Source organism: Cyprinus carpio, chromosome B12 (assembly GCF_018340385.1).
Source record: "Cyprinus carpio isolate SPL01 chromosome B12, ASM1834038v1, whole genome shotgun sequence".
In the NCBI taxonomy this organism is placed as follows: domain Eukaryota; kingdom Metazoa; phylum Chordata; class Actinopteri; order Cypriniformes; family Cyprinidae; genus Cyprinus; species Cyprinus carpio.
In genome coordinates this window covers 14,700,991-14,723,678 of record NC_056608.1, presented here as the reverse complement: position 1 = coordinate 14,723,678, position 22,688 = coordinate 14,700,991, and the positions used below count along the sequence as shown (strand labels likewise).

The 22,688-nt window shown below is 35.9% G+C and overlaps 1 protein-coding gene across 7 annotated transcripts in view; it reads left to right on the top strand.

Annotated features, from left to right (window-relative positions):
- The window catches only part of usp54b (ubiquitin specific peptidase 54b), a 103,439-nt gene that overhangs the window by 32,893 nt on the left and 47,858 nt on the right, over positions 1 to 22,688 (top strand). For 6 of the 7 annotated variants that reach the window (XM_042735546.1, XM_042735541.1, XM_042735542.1 and 3 more), the window contains exon 2: positions 8,938 to 9,589. In XM_042735546.1, the coding sequence (XP_042591480.1) occupies positions 9,443 to 9,589 (147 nt within the window). In that variant the 5' untranslated portion in view covers positions 8,938 to 9,442. Of the gene's footprint in view, positions 1 to 5,284; positions 5,430 to 8,937; positions 9,590 to 22,688 lie in introns of those variants that run through there. The other variant, XM_042735540.1, reaches the window with a different exon arrangement.

Below are 22,688 nucleotides of genomic sequence, written 5' to 3'. Positions count from 1 at the left end.
TCTCTGCTGCCGCCGCTAGTGAAAGCAAAACTACTTTGTTTGGCCTGTATTTACAACACTGTTCCAGAACAGTTCAACCCAAAGATGTGTGCTGTGCATTTTATGGAGGATGAGGACTGTTTCTTGAACCAGTAGCCTGCAATGCGTCTGTGGCACAACGACTGTTTCTATAAAGTTGGACAGTTCAAACTTTGCAAGGACAGTCTGGCGCTTCTGACTCACAGCCTGAATCATCAAACTGAATCATTTGAAATGGTTTGCGTCTCCTAATCCACAAATTACTTAAATTATTCTTTCACAGTTTATAAACGTGCCTTACACTCCCTCTGACGCAAAATAAACCAATATCCTGAGTTATTCAGTTACTCCAAACGGTACATTGACTGAACTGCTAAAAGAGAACTGGTGATGGGATGTGCACGAGCAGAGCAGCTGGACTAGTCTCATGTTGCTGGCCTGGGAGAAGGCATATGTTAAGGGGCGTAACATTTCCGTCACACATTTGAGACATTCGGCCAATCACACCGCAATGGATAGCTGGCCAATCAGAGCACACCTCGCTTTTTCAGAACGATGAGCTTTGTAAAAATCGGCACGTTCCAGAAAGGCAGGGCATAGAGGAGAAACAATAATGTACATTATATGGAAAATAATGTGTTTTTTGAACCTTTAACTGCATAAACACATTGCATTACACCAAATACACAAAATAATGTTCTTTTTAGCAACATCATATGACCCCTTTAAGCCTTGCAAATTAAGTTATCTGTCACGTATGGAACAATTGCAATTAATACTGATTTAAACTTGTCACTATGGTAATGTTATCTAGCTGCCTAAAGATGATTCTCTTTACAAAAATAGTTTATTCAGCAAGGATTCATTAGTTGTTCAGAAGTGACAGTAAAGACATTTATGAAGTTTAAAAAAAAAAATCCTATTTCAAGTAAATGCTGTTCTTCTGAACTTTATAGAATTGTGAAAAAATTGTATCATGGTTTACACCAAAATACAATTTAAAATACACTAGTCTACCAGTTTTTGAACAGTAAGATTTTTAATGTTTTTTAAAGAAGTCTCTTCTGCTCACCAAGCCTGCATTTATTTGATCCAAAGTACAGCAAAAATAAGAAAATGTTGAAATATTTTTACAATTTAAAATAACTGTTTTCTATTTGAATATATTTTAAAATGTAATTTATTCCTTTGATTTCAAAGCTGATTTTTTTAGCATCATTACTCCAGTCTTCAGTGTCACATGATGCTTTAGAAATCATTCTAATATTCCGGTTATGATGCTCAAAAAACATTTATTATTATTATTATTATTATGTTAGAAACATCCAAGTATAATTTTTGAAGGTTTCTTTGATGAATAGAAAATTTCTGAAGGATTTCTGAAGGATCAGGTGACACTGAAGACTGGAGTATTAATATTTAGCTTTGATCACAGGAATACATACATATATATATATATATATATATATATATATATATATATATATATATATAGAAAGCAGTTATTTTTAATAAAAAAAGTCACAATTATTTTGGATCAAATAAATGCAGGCTTGGTGAGCGGAAGATAATTCTTTAAAAAACATTAAAAATCTTACTGTTCAAAACTTTCTGCTGGTATTGTATATTTAAACTAAAAATAGTTACTTTCAATTGTGAAAAAACTTTTACTGTATTTTTGATCAAATAAATGCAGCTTTGATGAGCATAAGAGATTTCTTTCAAAAACATAAAACATTTTTACTGACCCCCAAGTTTTGAATGATAGTGTGTGTTTGTGTTGGTAGCATCATTTCAATTATTTATTTTTTTGCATCATATGCCATAATTTATCAGCAAAAGTGTGTTTATGAGTTTGTAGCTCTTGCATATAGCAGTTATGGTTGTATGTTGTATGTTGTAAAATTAAGTTTATCACAATAAATTTGTCAATAGCAAATTTTAATCAAGTGAATATATTTTTATTTTAAATGTTATATTATAACATTAAACATTATGTTATAAAAAATATACTTTTTGTAATGTTAACATTTAATACATATTTTGTGTAAATTATACAAATGGACACTTTAATATTGTTTCTGTAGTGTATTTCCACAAGTGATGAAATGATTTTGTGACATTTTTTTTCTTGCACATATAACCACACATTATTTGTGGTGAATCCAGTGAAAATGTTGGCAGTGCAGATAGTGACTAAATTCTGACTCAGCTGGGCAAGCAGAAGAAAATCCTTATTGTTGATCCCCGAGCAGTGAACGACACCGCATTACATTGTACTGGATTCAGCCTGACAGTTCCACGCCGTATCTCTCCTGCTGCGTCTGGCGAGCTGCAGTCACGCAAACCCTATCAGTGGGAGGCGGAGAGAGGTGCGAGGCAACACAGCAGCTACATGCAGACAGATGTCAGTCTCTCTGCAGGCTCCAGGCATCAGAAGGTCTGCTTCCGGCTGTGCTGTGGCACCCAGGCTCAGGAAATGCTTCAGCTTTTGGACTAATGGTCCTGTTTCAACTGATTGCATCAATCCGCAAAGAGATTTTATATCTCTCATTCGTTACTTTTACTTTAGTGCTAGCTAAAGAAATGATTCCTCATGTCTGTGTTGATGACTTGTGCTTTTTCTCCATTTAGTTCAGTCATGGATTGGTTGTGGAATGGCCTTAAAAAATAACCAAAAACCAAATAAAAGCTGGGTTTCAACCATCATCTCAATCCAAGACACCTGTAGAGAGACTATGAATTACATTTTTACGTTGTGGAAATATGATATTGGTTGAACCAAACAGCACCCAATCAGAGGAGAGCTTTAGGCTGTGTTTGCGAATGTTTGAAGACTCACACATGGTTCAGATTAATTTCCTGAATCACTGGGCTTTAAGCTGTTGACCCAACCAATTCAATCTGATTTGGCAGGTTTTGTGAATCATTTCAACTGATTGATCCAAAAATGTGACTAAAAAGAATGTTTCATTTATAAATTGAACATCACTGCTAAAAATCTCAAAGTCCCTTCATCAGTTTGATTGAGTTGGCAGCTATAAATGCACTAAACGTTGATTCTGACGGAGGTGATGGTTTAAGTCAGGCGATAGAAGGACAGTGTAAATGGTGAGGTGCTCTTTAGGGCTCCTGAGAGCGTTTGTGGATGAGTGAGTCTGGTCTCCAGGGGCAGCACTATAAAGGCTCTGTTAATGGCTGTGGCTTTTGGGAGTCTGCAGTGCTGCACTCCTAAATTGTGTCATCCTGACAAAGGCTGGGAATCAGACAGCCTCTCTACCTTCAATTCATGTGTGTGTACTACCAAATTTTTCTTTAGTTTTTAAAAAAAAATTTATGGGTCCTTCTTATTTTTAAAGCCTAAGTAAACATTATCCTGGGTAACGTTTCATACTGTTCATGTTTTACCCTCATTATTCCTTATTAAGTTTCAAGAAGTTCATTAAGTTGATCAAAAGTAACAGTAAAGTTGTTTCAACATTGATAATAATAAGAAATGTTTCTAGAGGATCACGTTACACCCATTTATCGTGTACCAAAATATTAAGCAACACAATTGTTTCAACATTGATAATAATAAGAAATGTTTCTAGAGGATCACGTGACACTGAGGTCTAGAGAAATGAATGCATAACTGTTCATATTTCTTGCCATTTCAGGAATAAATTACATTTTAAAATAGATTAAAACATAAAATAAAAAAAAGGTTATGTTAACTTTATATTTAACAGTACTGCTCTTTTTGCTCTATTTTTGTCACACAAATGCAGCCTTGGTGAGCATAAGACTTCTTTCAAAAAATATTAAAAAAATCTCAACAACTCCAAACTTTTGAACAGTAGTATCTTCTACATTTTGCCTCAACAGAAAATTTGCCATCATGAGTTTATCTAGGATGGAGTTCTAGGATAATTTTCCACCAGCACTAGGGCTGCACGATTATGACAAAAATCATAATTGGCGATTGAAAATGTAATTGCGATTATTAATTACGATTATCACAATTTATATTGAATGATGTTTATAGCATTGTTTGATGCAACTGCATGCCGTATTATTATATGAAAATAAACAAGCTGAAAACACTCTAACTGAAAAACTTTTAGTGCTTTTCTATAGTATTAAGCCTCAAATGTCAACTATACATCGGATTGGTTTCTTCTTTAAATTATAAAAAAAGGTAAAATATGAATGGTATTATAAAGTTACACTAAAACTAAAATTAAAATAATGGGAAAAAAACCCTTAAGATAACATGTAGAAAGAAAAAAAAAAACGCATCTTAAGCACGCAGAATAACATAAATGGACTTTGAACGATTAATTGCCGCTTTGAACAATTTGTAATTGTGACATCCATAATTGTAATCGTGATTAGAAATTTGATTAATTACACAGACCTACCCAGTACTCTACTGGCCAGAACTGTGATGAATATTTCTTAGAATAAGCATTCATTCATTCATTCATTCATTCATTCATTCATTCATAAAAAAAAATAAAATAAATACAAACATACATAAGAACAAAACCATGATGTTCATGCGTGTTTTGTGTAGGCTTGTGCAGTTTTACAGAGAGATTGAGACTGGCTAACCTCATATAATGTGAAGTTTGTATCAAATATGCTAGACAAGAACATAAAAATTTATTCTTTTGGGAATAAATAAATAAAAACATTAAAAAAGAAAGAACTACAATTTCAAGGTCATTAAGAAATATTTATACCTGGTACACCTGGGAAGTCGTGGCCTAATGGTTAGAGAGTTTGAACCTTGCCCAGGCGCCGCAGCATAAATGGCTGCCCACTGCTCCAGGTGTGTGTTCACGGTGTGTGTGTGTTCACTGCAGTGTGTGTGCACTTTGGATGGGATAAATGCAGAGCACCAGTTCTGAGTATGGGTCACCATACTTGGCTGTATGCCACTTCACTTCACCTTCTTAGTTTTCTCAATTAGCAAGTGTGAAAAACAAGTTAATTTTGGACCCTGGTTGTATTCATGTGTTTTCATTTGAAACAGCTTCACATTTCAAATGAAGGAACCCAATTAAAGAGTTTGATGTATTTCACTCTTTCTGCTTGGGTTTCTTTTGTAATGAAACCTGATGAAATTTTTTCTTCACCCTGTATATCACAGTCCTGTTTGCTGTGTGTAAAATACAATCCTGGGGACGTTTATATGGAGGCCCAGTAGAAGTGAAGATCAGGGATCATGAGAGGCTCCACGCTCATCCATCTCTCTCTGTCTCTCTTTGTAGAATCCCAGTGCCCTCTGTGCGATTGCCAAGGCATCTCCACGGCTGCGGATCCTGGCAGTGTGGCACTGGAATTCTGCCATTTAACGGAATTAAAAGGGGATTTAGGGAGATGCGTGTGTGTTTGGGGGGATTGGTGGCCAGCAGAACTTGGAGGTATGGAGGCGGGGCTTTGGGGTCGCCACACAGTGCACCAGAGTGTTACATAACGTGTTTACTAACACACTAGCTAGGAGGCGATTACATCGCATAGTTACATACATCTGATTGATAGCTACTCTCGATCGGTTCCCGAGCGTCTGATTGTTGCTGGGTTAATGAGACTGCCCCATCCGCCTGGCTCCAGAGGACACAGCCTTTTCAGAGCTGTTGGTCTTGTGTGTGTGAGTTATTAGATGCCATATTGGGCTAAGCTTATTTGGATAATCAGAGAGGCCTTTTCCTATCTCTCTCATTAGTTCACTCTCTCTCTCTCAGTAATTGTTGGCTGTGTTGTGCTGTGCTCTGCAGTGCATTATGTAAATGCATAAACCCTCTGGTGCAATGGTTGCACAGTGCCAGCTAGTGTATGACAGTATCGGCCGGGGCATCGACCAGTACTGGGTTGGGATGGGGGTGGGGTGGACTACGCTGTCGTCGTCATGGCAGCCCGTGACTCACAGTTGTACCCTGTGCTACTTAAGTCACGTGACCCCGCCGTGAATAACTCCTTCAACGACCTCAGCAGTGCCGCCCACTGAGAATGAGCATTCACACCTGTTTTATGCAAAACAAGATGCACATACATGCATGTAAAGTAGCGTGTCATGCTTCACTCTCACAACTAAAAAAATTCAGGTATGCTCATAAAATAAAACAACAACTAAATTTAAAATAAACAGTTAATTAATTTTAACCAAAATGAACAGTACTACCATAAAATGCATATCATGGACACCAACATAACCTTTGTCATTCAAATGAAAAATTAATTTAAATAAATTATGACAAGTTAAGCAACGTGCACATGGTGTTTCGATTCCACGTGTAAAAAAAAAATAATAATAATATTTAAAAATATTCACATTAACTTTGTCTAAATATTGTGTAGTTTCCCATTAATTTATTACTTTTAATTATAATGGGAATAAAATAAAAAATACAAACATCAGTTTGTTGATCATTATATTTTGGACATTACTTTTTACAGATATATTTAATATTTTCATATACTTAAAATTTAACATTTAAGTAAGTTTAAATAACTTGAATATTTATGTTTTCTTCATAATAATATTTTTTTTTTCTGCTGTATTGTAATGGATTTAGGGTCTTTAGCATGATTTTAAGTAGTTTAATTTGCTGTTAATTTATTACTCTTAATAATCTGAATTTAAAATAAAGATGACTCTTTCGTAATTAAAACGTCACTTTGTTGATCAAGAATTTTTTGACAACTTTAATATTTTTTAACATTTAAAATATAAATAGTTAAAAATATTTAATTAATTAATTAAATATTTAGTTTTAAAACGTTTAATAACTTGAATATTAATGTTTCCCCAATAATACATTTTATGAACAGATTCAATACATCACTTCATTAAAAGATTACTTTGTGGATCATCATGGTTTTTGGATTCCACACATAAAATAATATAATATTTAAACATATTCAAATAATTTTTTACATTTTGTGTAGTTTCCCATTAAAAAGTAACACTTTTTTTTTTTTTTTTACTTTTTAAGTAAAGTGCAATACAGTTTAAATAAAATGCACATTACAATGGTCAGTGATCAAAACCGACATGATTGTCAGGTAGCAATGCGGGAAGACTGACATTTAACTGTACACATTAAATGGCTCGACAAGCCAAGTTTTTTATTCTGTGTTGACATATTTCCTACTTAGACAGGAAGTTTGGGTGAACATATGAAAGGGCTTATCTTGTTTTGAGTTGGTTTTTTTGACAGACAGTTATTATTTTGCAGTGAGTATAAGCTTTATCTGAGCTGAAATTGTTCAATTTAATTCAATAAACGACTATGTCATTGAATCGATCAGCAGGCCGTTATAGCTTCCACAAAGATGACCCTGATTAAGAAGAGCAGAAAAGATGTTTCTCCGTGACCCCGTGTAACACTCGCCTCAGGTCTGTCACACTCACTGTTCTTCCACATCAGAACATCCCTCTTCATGCCTCTGCCTCAGGAGAACAGGACACACTGCGGGGCCTCGCTCTGGACCATGTGGACGGAGTGTGTGTTTTGTGTGTGAACGTGGGCATGTATTTATGTAGTAGTGGGAATAGGACATTTGCTCAGCACGCCGCTGCCTTCAACCTGGCAGGACAGCTCTGTGATGCAAGCTGTGTCTCTGCAGTGCTGCTCTCTTTCCTCTTCCTCTTTACCTTCCTCTCTCACTCACTTTTTCCAGGTAGAAAACATTGGAGATTTTCATGTATACCGTGGTTGAAATATTTACATGGCAGTCAGTGTGCTAGACTGGTTTTAAATACATACAAGAGGAGTAAAAACACAAAATAGTTGACATATAACCTGGCCTTAAAGTTTTTTCTTTCAACATAAAGATTTAAGGTTCATATTTAATAATGCATAAGGAAATGAATTTTTTCTTCTAAGCTTTGTGTTAGCATTTTTACTCAAATTATAAATTCATTTTGAATGGTGCCGTGGTGGGACAAATTTATTTTTAGGTACAAATATTACATGTAGTCTCTCAATAAAATATGAAGGGACGATGCATTTATAATAATTATAGAACTGGAAAAATTCCATGTTAATATAAAATTCAACAGATGTGTAGTGGTCACAAGTGTTTGTATATTGGTTATTTGATTGTAGTTTCATTTGTGGCAAGTCCAAACACTTTAATTTATTTATTTATTTATTTATTTTAGAAATTATTACTTTTATTTAGCAAGGACACATTAAATTGTTCAAAAGTGACAGTTAAGACATTTATAATGTTACAAAATAAATGCTGCTATTTTTAACTTTCTTTTAATCAAAGAATCCCGAATATCACGTATCATGGCTCCACATAAATATTATATTGATTTTGTAATATTATGCTGTTTTTAGCTGTCATAATAAGAATTTTTTTTATTATCAAATCAGCATATTAGAATAATTTCTAAAGGATCATGACACTGAAGAAATTCTTTAGAAGAATGGAGTAATGGCTGGATTTCACAGGACTAAATTACACTACATTTCAAAGTATATCAGCATAGAAAACAGCTTATTTTCTTTTTCTTGTTTCTTTTATTTCACAATATTTCCGTTTTTTTTCTGCTAAGCCTTGGTGAATGTATTAAACTTCAAAAACATCTTCACTTGTAAAACCTTCCATTTGTAAAATATTTATTTCCTTGGATTAGCCAATCAGAGGGGGGAGAGAGATGAATAGAGGCATGGTGCATGTCTGAGACGCAGAATCCACAAAGTAATTTATGGCGTTTATGTTCTGAAAGGATTACATGTTCTTTTGTGTAAGGAGAGTACAACAGAAAATTCAAAGCTAGGTTAAAGTTAAAATAAATATGCAAAGAAAATGATGGTTTTTGCCTTAGACCAGCCAGCAGGAGGTGTCACCTGAGCTTGTTGTTTGAAGAATAAAAGGAATGTTTTTGAATGTAATTTATTCTTAATTATTTTTCAGATCAGCTGGGCTAAGAGAGAAGATATTGGGAAGACTCAGAGGTGAAGAGCAGGCAGCGGACATCACAGCGTGAGGACAGTGTCTCGGACCACACTTCCTCCAACTAACACTGCAACTGTCATACAGCTGGTTTTAACCAGGCCAGTGATTACGTTTGACCCAAACTTTACCGTCTCAGGTGTGGGGAGCCATTTAGTCACGACAGACAGACATTACTGAGACCCTCCCGCCCTTCTCAAGAGAAAACATCACTTTTATATCCACACCTGTTACCAAACCCCAGCAGATTCCTTCGTTATACTTTTAGTTTTGTAATCACTGAGCAAACCCTCTCTCATGGGAGTAACATAGAGACTAGCAAAGACACTCTCTGCTCTCTTTCGCTCTCGCATTCACACACTTGTCTGCACCGTGTTCAGGATGCCTTCCTCCTCCAGCGTGATTAGCTGGGGAAGGACTCGGCTCTTGTGGTGATTGGAGGGAGGAGCGGAGCGGAGCTGGACCCATGTCGTGGAAGCGGAACTACTTTGCTTCAGGCAGCAGCGGGCTGCAGGGGATGTTTAACCCACGCACCATGACCTCCATCGCTCCCAGCAAAGGCCTGAGCAATGAGCCGGGTCAGAACAGCTGCTTCCTAAACAGCGCACTGCAGGTAGGACTGAAATTTGCTTTATATCTCTATAATGTTTATGGGTTTTTCTTTTACAGATGCTGTTCACACAGTGTCCATGCCAAGTGGAAAATGCAAGTAAAATTTGGCGTTGAGGAGAAAAACGGAACAGTTGGCCAGTAGCTTTATTATAAACTGCAGCATAATACTAGCAAGCTTCCTTTGGTCATGGAAAACCTGGGTACATCAAGGAATAAAATTAGGATAAAAATACCATAAAAAATCAAAAAAATAAAAAAAAAAAAAAAAAAAAACTATAGAAAAAATTAAAAGCAATACAAAAGTATTTCTATAGTGAAAATACTTTCTTTTTTTTAAATTATGAAATTATCAAAATATTCTATTGGCTTGATATTTACAATTGTAGATATTTATCAGCTACATGTCTTTTTTTCTAAATAAAAAAGTAGTTAAAAAGTCACGCTCACCAAGTCTGTATTAACTTACGGAAAATACAGTAAAAAGTAATATTTGTGAAATATTATTACTATTTAAAATAACTGTTATTATTGTTAATATTATTACTGTTAATATATTTTAAAATGTAATTCAGAAATCATTATAATATGCAGATTTGGTGGCGCTCAAGGAACTTTTTTTTTTCTTATAGTTTTCATTAGTATTTAATTGTTTTTTAGCTAAACAATTTTACATACTTTTGCTACTGCTACTTTAACATTATTAGTATTATTTATCAATACATGTTATAGTACATTTAAATTCATATTTGGAAAAAATCACAATGTGTCTTTAAACTTTTTCAGAGAAAAAAGAGAGAAACAAATTTATTCTATAGGGCCTTAAAATGTATTTTTTTTATTTTTTATTTTTTTATAGTTTTGTGTAAGTTTTATGATTTCAGTTTAGACATGCTTTTTGATTAAAACAATTTAATTTAACCATTAAAACAGTCTAAAAAAAAGAAACGGAACGGAACCCAGAAAAATGAAAATAGAAAAAACAAAACAAAACTGAATTTGGGAAAAAATTTTAATGGATTTTATAGGACCCTGTTGATAAAAACATTTACATTTTCTCAGTTCCCTCAGTTTTGGTAGTTATGGCAAAAGGCTCTTTCTTGGACCTTGTGAACAGCTCAGAACAAATGTGATCGCTCACAAAGAAATTGTTGCGCAGCTGAAGCAGTATTAGTATTCTGGGATGGCTGTAGAGTTCATTCAGAGTGTTATGGATTTCTCTCTGTTTCTCTTTTCCATTCTATCTTTTTCATGCTGCTGTATCTGATGTCACTGTTGGTCTCTTTTGGTCCCAGTTTAGCAAAGCTTTATCTGGGTCTTCCTTGTAGGCTGTCCTCACTTACACCAATCTGTCTGGCCAAACAGTCTGTCTGCTCATAAATTAAACATCCCTCTCTGTTACCTACCCGGCATAGCCTTGGACGCTTCTCCAAAAGTCATCCGACTTCCATACGGGATACTGAAAACAACACTGGTCTAGTTAGTAGGCCTTTTTGTTTTTATATTACACACATACACACATACAGTACACACCAGGTAACATTTGTCATCTCATTTAGTTCTTGTACTAAAATAATCAAAACAAAAGCTGAAATAATATGTGTTTACTACACAGTATATATAGATGTATATGTACAACTACTGCACATGCCCAGCCGAGGAAGATACGACTAAAAAAAGTAAGTGAGGAAAAAGAGAAAGGGTGAATAAAGTTATCAAATCATACAATCCTTAATAATCACTTCATAGTCGCTGTAACAGCGCTGGACAGGGATGAGGGAGCAGAAATATGCTGGAGGGTGTTTTTCATTTTTCTTTTTGTTCACTTGCAACTTACTTGAAAGAGCTAAATCAAATCACGGATCCAGTGAAGGCAAACTAACTTCTTATCAGACGTTAGACAGAAATTCTATTAGCGAGGCCCCTCTAGATTAGCTCAACATGTGTGAGATACTGTCTGTAGCACTGCAGCTGATTCTCCCAAGGATCTTATGCATCATGTGTCCTGAGTGTGCTGTTGTAAATGGGTTAACGTGGACCCTCTAGGGCGCTTCATTCAAAACCCAAGCCTAGCACTATGGATCTGTTTGAGATTTTCTGAAATGAGCTCAGCGATGGATGCACTCATTTTCAGCCGGATCAGGCCAGCCAGGTGCGTGGGAGCAAAAGGTCCGAGCTTCATCTCACAGTTGAGACTTATTAATAGGTAATGAAAAATAAAAATGGGCTATTATACTAATCCTGTGGTCTGGGCACAGTGCTGGAAAAATGGCTCGGCTAAATGGGTTCTGTGTCATGGGGACCAATACTGAGAATTTTCGGAGAATTAAAGGGATAGTTTAAAATTAAAAGTTGTGTCATCATTTATTCGCCCTCTTCTTTTACTGTATGTTCAGCAAAAGAAAGAAGCTCATTCAGGTTTGGAATAATTTGAGGGTGAGTAAATAATAACAGAATTTAAAGTTTTTGGTATACTATACCTTTAAGTGGAACACAAAAGATGATTAGGGTCAAAACAGTCAGGTTTGGGACAACATGAGGGTGAGTTCATTAATGGGTGAACTAGTTCTTTAAGTCTGCTGTACTGAAAGGCAGGTTGTTCTGAGATCTACGAAGCTCTACCTAATATCAGTTTGGAAAGGGTCTCAACAGACTTCTCCAGAGATTAGGTGTTTAATTTAAGCTTGGAAGTTGAGTCCTAAATTTCCCCCTTCATGCACATTCCCATCCCACTGCGTCTTAAGTAACACGAAAGGCTCTTAATTTAGCAAGATTTTTTTTTGCTCTGAAATCTGGAAGAGCTTCAGTTGAGAGCCCAGGGCTTACTTTACAGTTTCCTGAGATAACCTTGCTGAAATAATTAATACACTTTTTAATCATGTACTTATTATGAAGTGTCTAATCATATCTCATTTTTTTTTCTCTTCATGAGGAGTCTAATCATATCTCATTTTAAAATGTCTACAGAAGTACCTAAACTACTGCAGGGTCTTTCTGTGAAGTGGGTGCCCTTTTCAAGATTTTTTTACAGTCTGTCAGACAGACAATGTGTTTAAATGTTATTAATGTTATTAAAATGTTATGGGCAGCAAATCTGCATATTAGAATGATTTCTTAAGGATCATGTGACAATGGAGACTGGAGAAATGGCTGCTAAAAATTCAGCTTTGCAATCACGGGAATAAACTATGGAAAAGTTATTTTAAATTGTATTCATTTTTCATAAAATTATCATAAATTGTTATCAAAGAAATGCTGTCCAGATGAGCATAAGCATAAAAACAAATGTCTTACTGACCCTAAACTTGAGAAATTTGATAATTTTTTGTATTGCTTTCAACGAAGTGAAACTGCTAGTGGTTATTAGAAGAGAAAACTTAATTCTGATTAATTCTAATCATCAATTTAATTTAAAATCATGCTAATATAAAGTTGATAATTAGTAAAAGTTATTAAACTTGAAGAGCTCCTTTCTTAAAAGAATGTTGCTATTATTATGAGTTTTATAAAAAAAAAAAAAAAAACACTTTTATGGAATAGTCCATTACGTGAAGTCTTTTTAAAAATACAGTATCACTTATAAAATAGTGAGAGAATGAAGACAAAATGCTACCTTTTATTATTTTTATTTTTTTTCATTGAAAAATCGGTTTATTTGTTTATACAGAAAGATGCTATAAATGCGAGTGGAGACATGACACGACTGTGTTTTGGCATCAGATATTCTTTGTAGAAATCGCGGTATATCTTTTCAATTCAAAGCACAAATTGCACCTGTTTTGTAAAATCTCCCATTAGAGAGGCTAACAATACAGAAAGAATTCCCTTTATATTCATATAGACAACCTGTTTGTTTGAGTATTAAATGGATAGATGGGAAATCATAACGAAGCATATGTTTAGCCTAAAAACAGCCTCCAGCATCACCTGCCCTGTTAGCATACCGTGGCATTTTTTCCTGGTTTTATCTCTTTTTTCCTTATTCAGCTGCCATTAGTGCTGTTTTACACTGCGCTGTCTGTGTTGCTTGTCTGCCAGAGCACCTGTTCTGAGAGTGTTGTGATTTTTCTCATTAGGACGAGAGCAGTAAGCCGCTGTCCACATTAAGCCTTATCAGAGCTCATTTGAATAAACAGCCCTTGTCCTTGACTGAAGCCGGGCCACGACTGCTGCCGGTAATTATCCCGGTCCACGCCACGCCACCTTTGTCTCCCCCCGGCCCGGGTCACGTGGCCTCCCTTCCCTCATTAATTTATTTCCTCTGCCAGCCAACTTGATCAAATCTAGATTTTATGGTGATTACGGCACTTAAAAAGCCATTTTTCAGCTTTCTTCCCTCATACCAGCTGTGAACGCAATCATTACTGATAGAAATACCTTGAGATGAAAAAGAAATAATGGTGAAGAACGACAGAGAGGAGCTAATGAGGCATGCCAATGTTTCTTTTACTCCTCACAATGGCACATTTGCATAATCACAATATCTGTTTTATTACTCAAACTGCAGGGCAGAGTGGCTTCTTTCTTTCTTTTACATTCTTCCTTCATCCTCCCTTCTTTCCTTCTTTACCTCTCTACTTTTTCCCTCTTCTTTTAGTTTCAATCTTTCCTTTATTCCTTTATTTTTCTGTCCTTTTCTCACTTCCTTACTTACTCCTTTTTTATTCCCTTCATTCTTTTTTTTTATTATTTTTTTCCTTTATTTTTCCTTTTATTTTCATTTACTTCTTTTCTTATCTTTCCTTTCTTCCTCCTTCCCCTTTAGTTTCATTCTCTTCCTTTCTTTCATTCTTCCTTCAGTCTCTATTTTTTCCTTTCTTACTTCCCTCCTAATCTTTCCTTTTCATTTTTATCCTTCCATCCTTCATTTCTTTCTTCGATTTTCTGTCCCTTGTACTTCTTTCAATCCTTATTTCAATATTTTTTTTTCTTTTTTCATTTTCATCCTTCCTTTTTTCCTTTCATTTTCATTAATTTCTTCTCTCTTTCTTCCTTCCTCTTTCTCTTACCCTGTCTTTTTTCCTCCTGTCTGTTCTTCCTTCATTATTCGTCCTTTCCATGTTTACTCCCCCGTTTTCCTCATTTTCTTTTCTTTTCCATTCTTTTTCTTACTTTCATTTAAAAATATATATATTTCTTCCATCTTCCTTTTCATTTTCTGCCTTCCTTCCTCTTTTCCTTTCACTTGCCTTCACTTCACTTCTCTTGCACTTGCATCTCTCTTCTGTTCTTTCATTTTTATTCATTCTTTCCTGTTTCCCTTTAACTTGTGTTCCCTTCCTTTCTGTCCATTCCTTTCTCTTTCCTTCATTACTTCCCTCTGATTTTCCTCTCCTTTTCACTTCCATCCTTCCATTCTTGCTTTCATTCCCTGTCATTTTCTCCCTCCCTTTATTTCTCCTCCTTTTATGCCCGCTTTCATTAATTTTCTATTTTTTGCTGTTTTAATTTCTTTCTTGTCATGTTCATATAGTAATAGTTGTTTAGTATGATAAGATGAATAATTTGTAAGTAGTCCAGCGGCAACGAAACATCCCGTCCTGATGAGCTTTAATTGAGAAAGACAAGCATTACATTCATGTAAACCTTTTGGGGAATGCTGGCTCAAGGATAAATATGTTTCCATATTCATTTATGCTAATTTATGTACTTTATGTAAGACACACAAAGCTAAAAAATACCAGTAAACAATGACTGGATATGCTTTTTCACTTCTTTGCACAAGTATTACCTTGGGTAACCCCAAAATTAACTGTGCTCAGTATACAAGACTTCCATGCTGCTTACTTTGCACTATATACTATGATACAGTATGCAGCAGTATGATAAACATTGTATGTATTCATGAGCAAATTTGCTCAGTGCATGAAATATATGCAAAAATGGTGTGTCATATGGCACTACGCTGTTCTGAATAGTTGTTTATTGCTTGAAATAAGATTAGTAATACCTATTAAACCAAAAGAACCATTTTTATCTTTGTGTGCCTGTTATGTTGCAGCACTTTCACTGTACGCTGAAAGAGACCAGAACAGCACAGCAATTCTAGTCTGGTGTGTATCCGTGTGATGTAATAACAGCAACGTCGTTATCTGACTCACAAAATGTTGCGGCAAGTGTAAAGACAGCTGTTGAAAAAAAAAACTTAAATAAACCATAAATAGTTCACCTGCACTGCCATATGTCTGGAGTGTGTTTGTTGAAAGGTCTACCTGTATTTAGCGTCAGTAACTGTCTGGAGCAGGACAGATATCTAGCATGAAGCTGAAGTGTTTCTTTAATGTGACAAGCCAGGTGGGCTGTGATTTCCTGTGCACAAAGTTGCAGCGTACAAAGAGCTAGAGGCAACGCAAACATCTGCAGTCACTGGCTTGTTTACAGTAGGGATTAATGGACTGGCTTGGAACTAGAAGCCGCATGGAAGAGTCCCAGTGGGCCATTGTAGCTTGACTGTTCCTGTCACATACTGTAGCTGTATAGCCTTACCTGAGACAAGAGAGCATGGGTACAGATGTAGGCAGGAGAAACTGCTTTAAACATGTCAAGGGATGAAGTACTGGATGACTTTAAGTTTTATGGCTGTGGAGGTTGAAGGTCATTTTAAACATACATATTGGCATATATAAAAACGGGCCGCATGCTTTTATGCTAAAGGAATAGAACCACAAAAAAAAGTATCACTCTCAAGCCATCCAAGATGTAGATGAGTTTGATTTTTATCAGATTTGGAGAAATTTAGCATTACATCACTTGCTCACCAGTGGATCCTCTGCAGTGAATGGGTGCCATCAGAATGAGAGTCCAAACAGCTGAGAAAAACATCACAGTAATGTTTGTATGTTTGTAAAACAAATTCCTAAACCATGACTTCCGGCTAAAATACGAGTCCTCTATCCATAATATCGCTTTATCTAGTAAAAAAGTATCTTGTCTGAATCAGGAGAGAAATATGCAAAGTTCAAGCAAAGTTTACAAGTGAAAACAGCCCAAAACGGTTCTAAACAAATATATTGGTGAATTTGGATGTGATAGGACAACAGAGGATAAACTTGTTCACTGGAGGAAGCATTATTATACAGTATATAGAGGACTTGTATTTTGTCCAGAAGCGACGGTTTAAAGTTAAAGCATCTTAATAATTTGTTTAAAACATGTAGCTTTTTCGCTTCACAAGAAGTTAATTGATGGACTGGAGTCGTGTGGATAACTTGTGGACTATTATGATGTTTTATCAGCTGTTTGGACTCTCATTCTGATGGCACCCATTCACCCAACGGTGAGCAAGTGCTGTAATGCTAAATTTCTCCAAATCTATTCTGAAGAAGAAACTCTTCTACACCTTGGATGGCCTGAATGAGAGTAAATTTCTATTTTTGAACGAACTATTCTTTTAATGTGCTGTAACTCTTGTTTCTGCAATTGTCCACTATTTTTGGACGTGCACGCAAACATTCAAACCCTGTAGAAGCTCTTTTGTGGAACATTCCCATGACATCCTTCATTAACTGACCATTATTCGCCCGAGTCTTTCCCTCTGTGCCGTCTGGTCTGCTTGACTGAAGATCTGTTCTTGGGAAGCCGTCCTGACAGTCTTACCTCCCTGTAACCTTATAGAGGGGGCTGCATCCTGTCTCTTCTCCTCTCACACCTGTCACACATCTGCAGAGGTGCAGTGACCCAGATTATAAGACCACGTTCCCTGTCAGTCGCCCCTTACCCTCGTGTGCCTGACGGCCTGTGTTGTTCTGCTGGTGGTAGATGGACACTTCTCTGTGGAGGACTGGACATGTGTGCTAGTTGTCACCATCTTGTAACCTCCTGGAACACTCTACTGGTCTCATAATAAAGAAATTATTTATTTAACTTTAGGAAGTCAGGTATTGTCAAACATTTATGCACTCTTTGGGGGATCAGAATTTTTTTTTTTGGCCATATGAAAACAATCTAGCTGTTACCACACATGCTTCAGTAATGTATTATGTTTGGACTTTGGTGATTTTGATAGACTGTTTTTGTTTCGTTTTATCTCTCTTAATTATTTTAATTTCCCTGATAATATAATCATTAGTCATATGCCTTTATATTTGTAAAATTGAATGTAATAAACAAAATTTCATGTAGTTTTATATGTCAGTCGATAAAAAAAAACATAGTAATCGCACATTTCTGTAATTAATTGTGATTCACTGCACCTAACATTAAAATTTTAGATTATAAGTATATTTTCATACTGATTCTGCATTAATGTAGAAACAACATAACTATGGTGTATTTTAAATATTTGTTAAATGTCGTATTTTTACTAAGTACTATGAATGAAGATAAGTATACTGATACTGATGCCTCTTAAATAATCTATTTGGATTTTTTCTGATGATAAAATGAGAAATTTATTGCCATTAGACATTACAGTAAAATTGAAAGGCATCATTTTAAACATTTTTAGGCCTGTTACAGAACATAAAAAGTATTATAACTTTTAATTTAAGTGAACTTAAAACATTCTTCAAATATAAACCTGTAATAATAAATTTAGCTGTGTCTTCAGTATGTTGTGTTTTATATCTATATATATATATATATGTATATATAGTGCATATATTAATACAGTGATTATTCTGTCTCTTTCAGTATTCGTTCTTTCTGAGTGAGAGCTGTGTAAAACTTTTTCATTGTGTTCATGACTGTGGGCAGAATAGAATGTACCACCTTTATAAATATTGAAACTCCCACCAAATATTATATCTGTAGGAGTTCTGTCTTCTCTGAAAGAACCCTTAACAAGCCTGTAATATTTGCCTTGGCTTGTCTCCTTAGTGGTGAGGCATTAGTATAGTTCAGGCGTGAGGATGAAACAATGGGAGAGAGGGCGAGAGAACCCGATATGACTTTACAAAGAGAAAAGAGGAGTTCATTAGGACCACTTCTTTTACAACTCCCACAAAATTAATCACACACACAACCACCTAACAGAATGTCTGTCATATTAATTACTGGCCCGAGGGCTGAGGAGTGTGAGAGTATCAGAGAAATTAGAATGTGGCCAGCAGGCTTGATCAGGTAGCAGATGCTTGGAGACTCTTCAGAGCCGAAGGACGTAAAAAGACCCTCTCTCTCAGTTTCGTCCTTGTGTTGGCCCATTTCTCACAACTTTGTTCATTTTTCAGTGCCTCTTTCAAACGTTTACAAATTGTCTTCTGGAAGCCGTCCACTCCACAGCTTTTAATGATTACTGACAGGCTGTGCTTGCCTAATTTTTCTGTTCCATTAAATATAATGTATGACATAAAATATCCAAATTAATTAATTTATCTATCTATGCATGTTTGCATTGTTATTTATTTTTTTTATATATATATTTTTTTTTTCTGCATTGGGAAGTTAATATTAAGTAGCGCCTTTTAGACACAGTATTCCAAGTTCATGTCAAAACTGAATAAACGTTCAGCCACAAAGCAGTCGTGAGAGAATGAACACTTTTGGATGGATTGATTCAGTTTTTGTCTGTGATTCATTTCTTAAAATGTTTTGGTTGTTTCTTAAATAAACAAGTGTTTTGAATGAATTGTTTAAGTGAATGATTCACTGACTCACTCAAAAACTCACTCGTCACCACTTGGCATACTGATTCTGCCGAAAAGTCAGAAAGAAAGAGTATCTTTTTATGTGGACAATCAATCAGTAAAAATACTGACACAAATTTTAGAGACTGCTGAAAATAATGACGCTTGAATTTCAGTGTGACAGATATTCATTTAATAAGCAGTCTGTGGTTCAGTTGAGTAAAGTCTTTGGCTAATTTAAACAAATCTTTCTGAACCACTGTTCAGGAATTGGGCTACATTGGTTGGAATGTATTGTTTTGATTCAGAACCAGATTAGTGAAGATTCACACAGAAGGCATTTTACATTCCTGCTTTTTATTGATTTTCTATTCGTATTCGACTGTTACAACACAGTATTCTTAAAATGCAGCACTCAAATTTAGTTCAACTTAAAAAAAATAAATAAACAACTTATAGACCTTGCATTTCATTTTGCATTCTTTTTCCATGAGTCTCACATTTTAAAATGTTAAAATGCATTCTGTGTGAATGGCCTGTCATACAAGTTGCTTAAAGGGGTCATATGATGCGATTTCAAATTTTCCTTTCTCTTTGGAGTGTTACAAGTTCTTGGTGAATAAAGAAGATCTGTAAAGTTGCAAATCCAAAGAGATATTCTTTATAAAAGTTAAGACTCATCCACGCCCCCTGAAACGGCCCGTTCTAACACCCCCACATCTCTACGTCACTATGTGGGAAGATTTGCATTATGCTGCCCAAATGTTCACGCAAAGAAAGAAGGCCTTCCTTTTATTCTCGTTGTAGTATTGTTGTTGCCGCCACCGCCATGTCGTAAAGACCCTGTGTGTTTCACTGTGAAAGTGAAACTACTTTGTTTGGCCTTCCAAAAGAGGACGATATCCGCTTCGTCATGCCTGGGGCTGATCCGTGCTGGTCGCTGAGGAAATACATCAACTGGATCGCCGAATCGGCTTTCACCGTGGACAAAGCGGCGTCCAGCCCGGGGTCGTCACATGTGGTTGCCGCAATCACAAGGTACGCTCCTTCATAAAATCTGCCTCAAGCCGCCCGCATCTGCTCACTCAAGCTGGCCGTGGTTCACTCTAGACTCTAGGCCTCCGGCCTTCGCTCACTCAAGGCTGCGGTGTGTGACGCTGTTTCGTTGAGAAAGCGAAACTACTTTGTTTGGCCTTCCAAAAGAGGACACGACTAGAAATCATAATGGGTTTTATGTTTATGTCTCGTCGCTCCGGCTGGACAAGGCTTCACAATATGTTAAGAGGCGTAACATTTATGTCACACGCTTGAGGCATTCGGCCAATCACAATGCGCTGGATAGCTAGCCAATCACAGCACACCTCGCTTTTCAGAACAATGAGCTTTGTAAAAATCGATGTCTTTCAGAAGGCGGGGCATAGAGGAGAAACAATAATGTACAGTATGTGGAAAATAATGTGTTTTTTTAACCTTAAACCGCATAAACACATTTCATTACACCAAATACACCAAATAATGTTATTTTTAGCAGCATCATATGACCCCTTTGATTGCTTTTGGATTGGACAGTGGTTACATTGCAGGTTGTCGCTGGCAGTCAATGTAGAAAACGCAACAGAAATGCGGTATAGTTCAGTATAGTCTTTTTATTGAATCTCATTCAATACACACAGCAAACTCTGACGTAAATCACAAGTAAAATATGACTTCTTTTGTTATGATGTTAAAGATGCAGCAGTGCAGGAAACATACATAATTTATCCGACTCACTGGCGTCATGGAATTTAAGTTTGTATGTATGTTTAAATTAACCTTTACTGTTTTTCTTTTTCTGCATCGTGCCGCAAACTCACCTTACTCTCACGAGTCGGGGATGATCGATTGGTCACTGGTGTTGGACGGGAGGGGTAGGGGTATGGTGGTGCGTGTGCATCTGTCACTCTGAGTCATCCCAGCCTGCCCACATGGGATTCACACACACACACACACAATGCTCGATGCAGCCACTCGCCTACTCAGACTTCATAGCATCAGAGCCCCCTCCGCAGGGCTGGTGATGGAGAGTGTAATTTATCACTGTGCTTAAAGTTGTCTCTGTTTGCGTGAGGTTCTTGCCATATTTTCACCATGTAAGGCTGGGGCCCACACTGCAGAAAGCTGCATATTTACAGTAGCTGTGTTTGACTCTGCAGGAAGTTATTGAAACACATATAACACATACACATTACCTACCAAAATTTAATTAAAAAAATTAAGTCATTGTTTCTACACAGTGAATGCTTTTTCACCTAATTAATTTTTTTTTTTTTTAAAATAACAACCAATCAAATAAAAATTTAATTTTTTTTTTAAATATGCACCAATCAGATCCAAAGTTAACATTTTATGAATTAAGGTTTTTAAATGAACATTTTATATAAGTTTTTATGGCAGTTTAGTGGTGAGTAATTCATGAAAATCTATACAATTTACATTAATATTGTTCTGTATAAAATTAGAATGGCAAGCAGCTCAGCAAAACCATTGTGTTCATTTTGGACCTTATGCACCAATTTAAAACTATAAAATAATTAATAACAGCATTTTAATACATTGAAAATTTGGTGTAGAAACAATTTTCAGTAATTGCAAATAAATTTCACAATTACTAAAAAAAGGAGAAGAATCTCATTAAATTAAATGTGAAATATTTCAGTAGAAAGAATGAACAAGTATTTTATTCTAAAATATTTATTTTCAAATAATCATTGAAAAATGATTTTTACAGTGTACTTCACTACAGTGTACTAAATCAGAGTTTTGAATTGATTCATTGAAACAGACAGTTGACATTTAAATTAAAGACGTTATTAAAATGTCTCATATAAAAATTATATTTTATGTATATTACCCTGCCCTACCCTTCATTTTCTTTCTTTTTTTCCTTACATTCTCTCATATGCCCTCTCTGCAACTGCGGTACGGACTGCCGCTCCTCACCCATATCCACTCAGCTCATTGTTCAGTGGGTAGCCGATTCATCACTACTAAATAAAATAAGGAAGGGGAGAGAAAAGCGCATACGCCAGCACCAGAATGCAATCTGTCATCCTCAAGCATCTCTCCTCTCACTCCTTCAGCTCTGCTAAGCTCCTCTCTTTCAGCTGGAGCCCTTAAATTCAGCCTCACTCCTTTGAAGTGTGCTGCTAAAGGCCGAGCATTTCCATACGGTGCTGTTAGAGAGCCCTGAACTGGTCTTTCTTAGAGGCTGTGAGTAGAAGCTCGGTTCAGGCCCATTTAATAGTGGATTGGAAAGGAACAGGGTCTGTGCTTAATCTGCTTAAGCCTGGTCTCATCTTCCTGCGCTATTAGGCACACAACTTACATCATCACTTATGTGCCTTTTCCAGCCTTTCCTGCGTGTATCCTAGTGATTTAGTGCCCTTGGATTTGACCTCTTGATCTTTATCATCCTCATCATGCTATGTACATACATACAGTTAGACTAACCACAGATTGATTGGTTATTTATTTATTTATTTGTAATGTTTTATAAGAGAG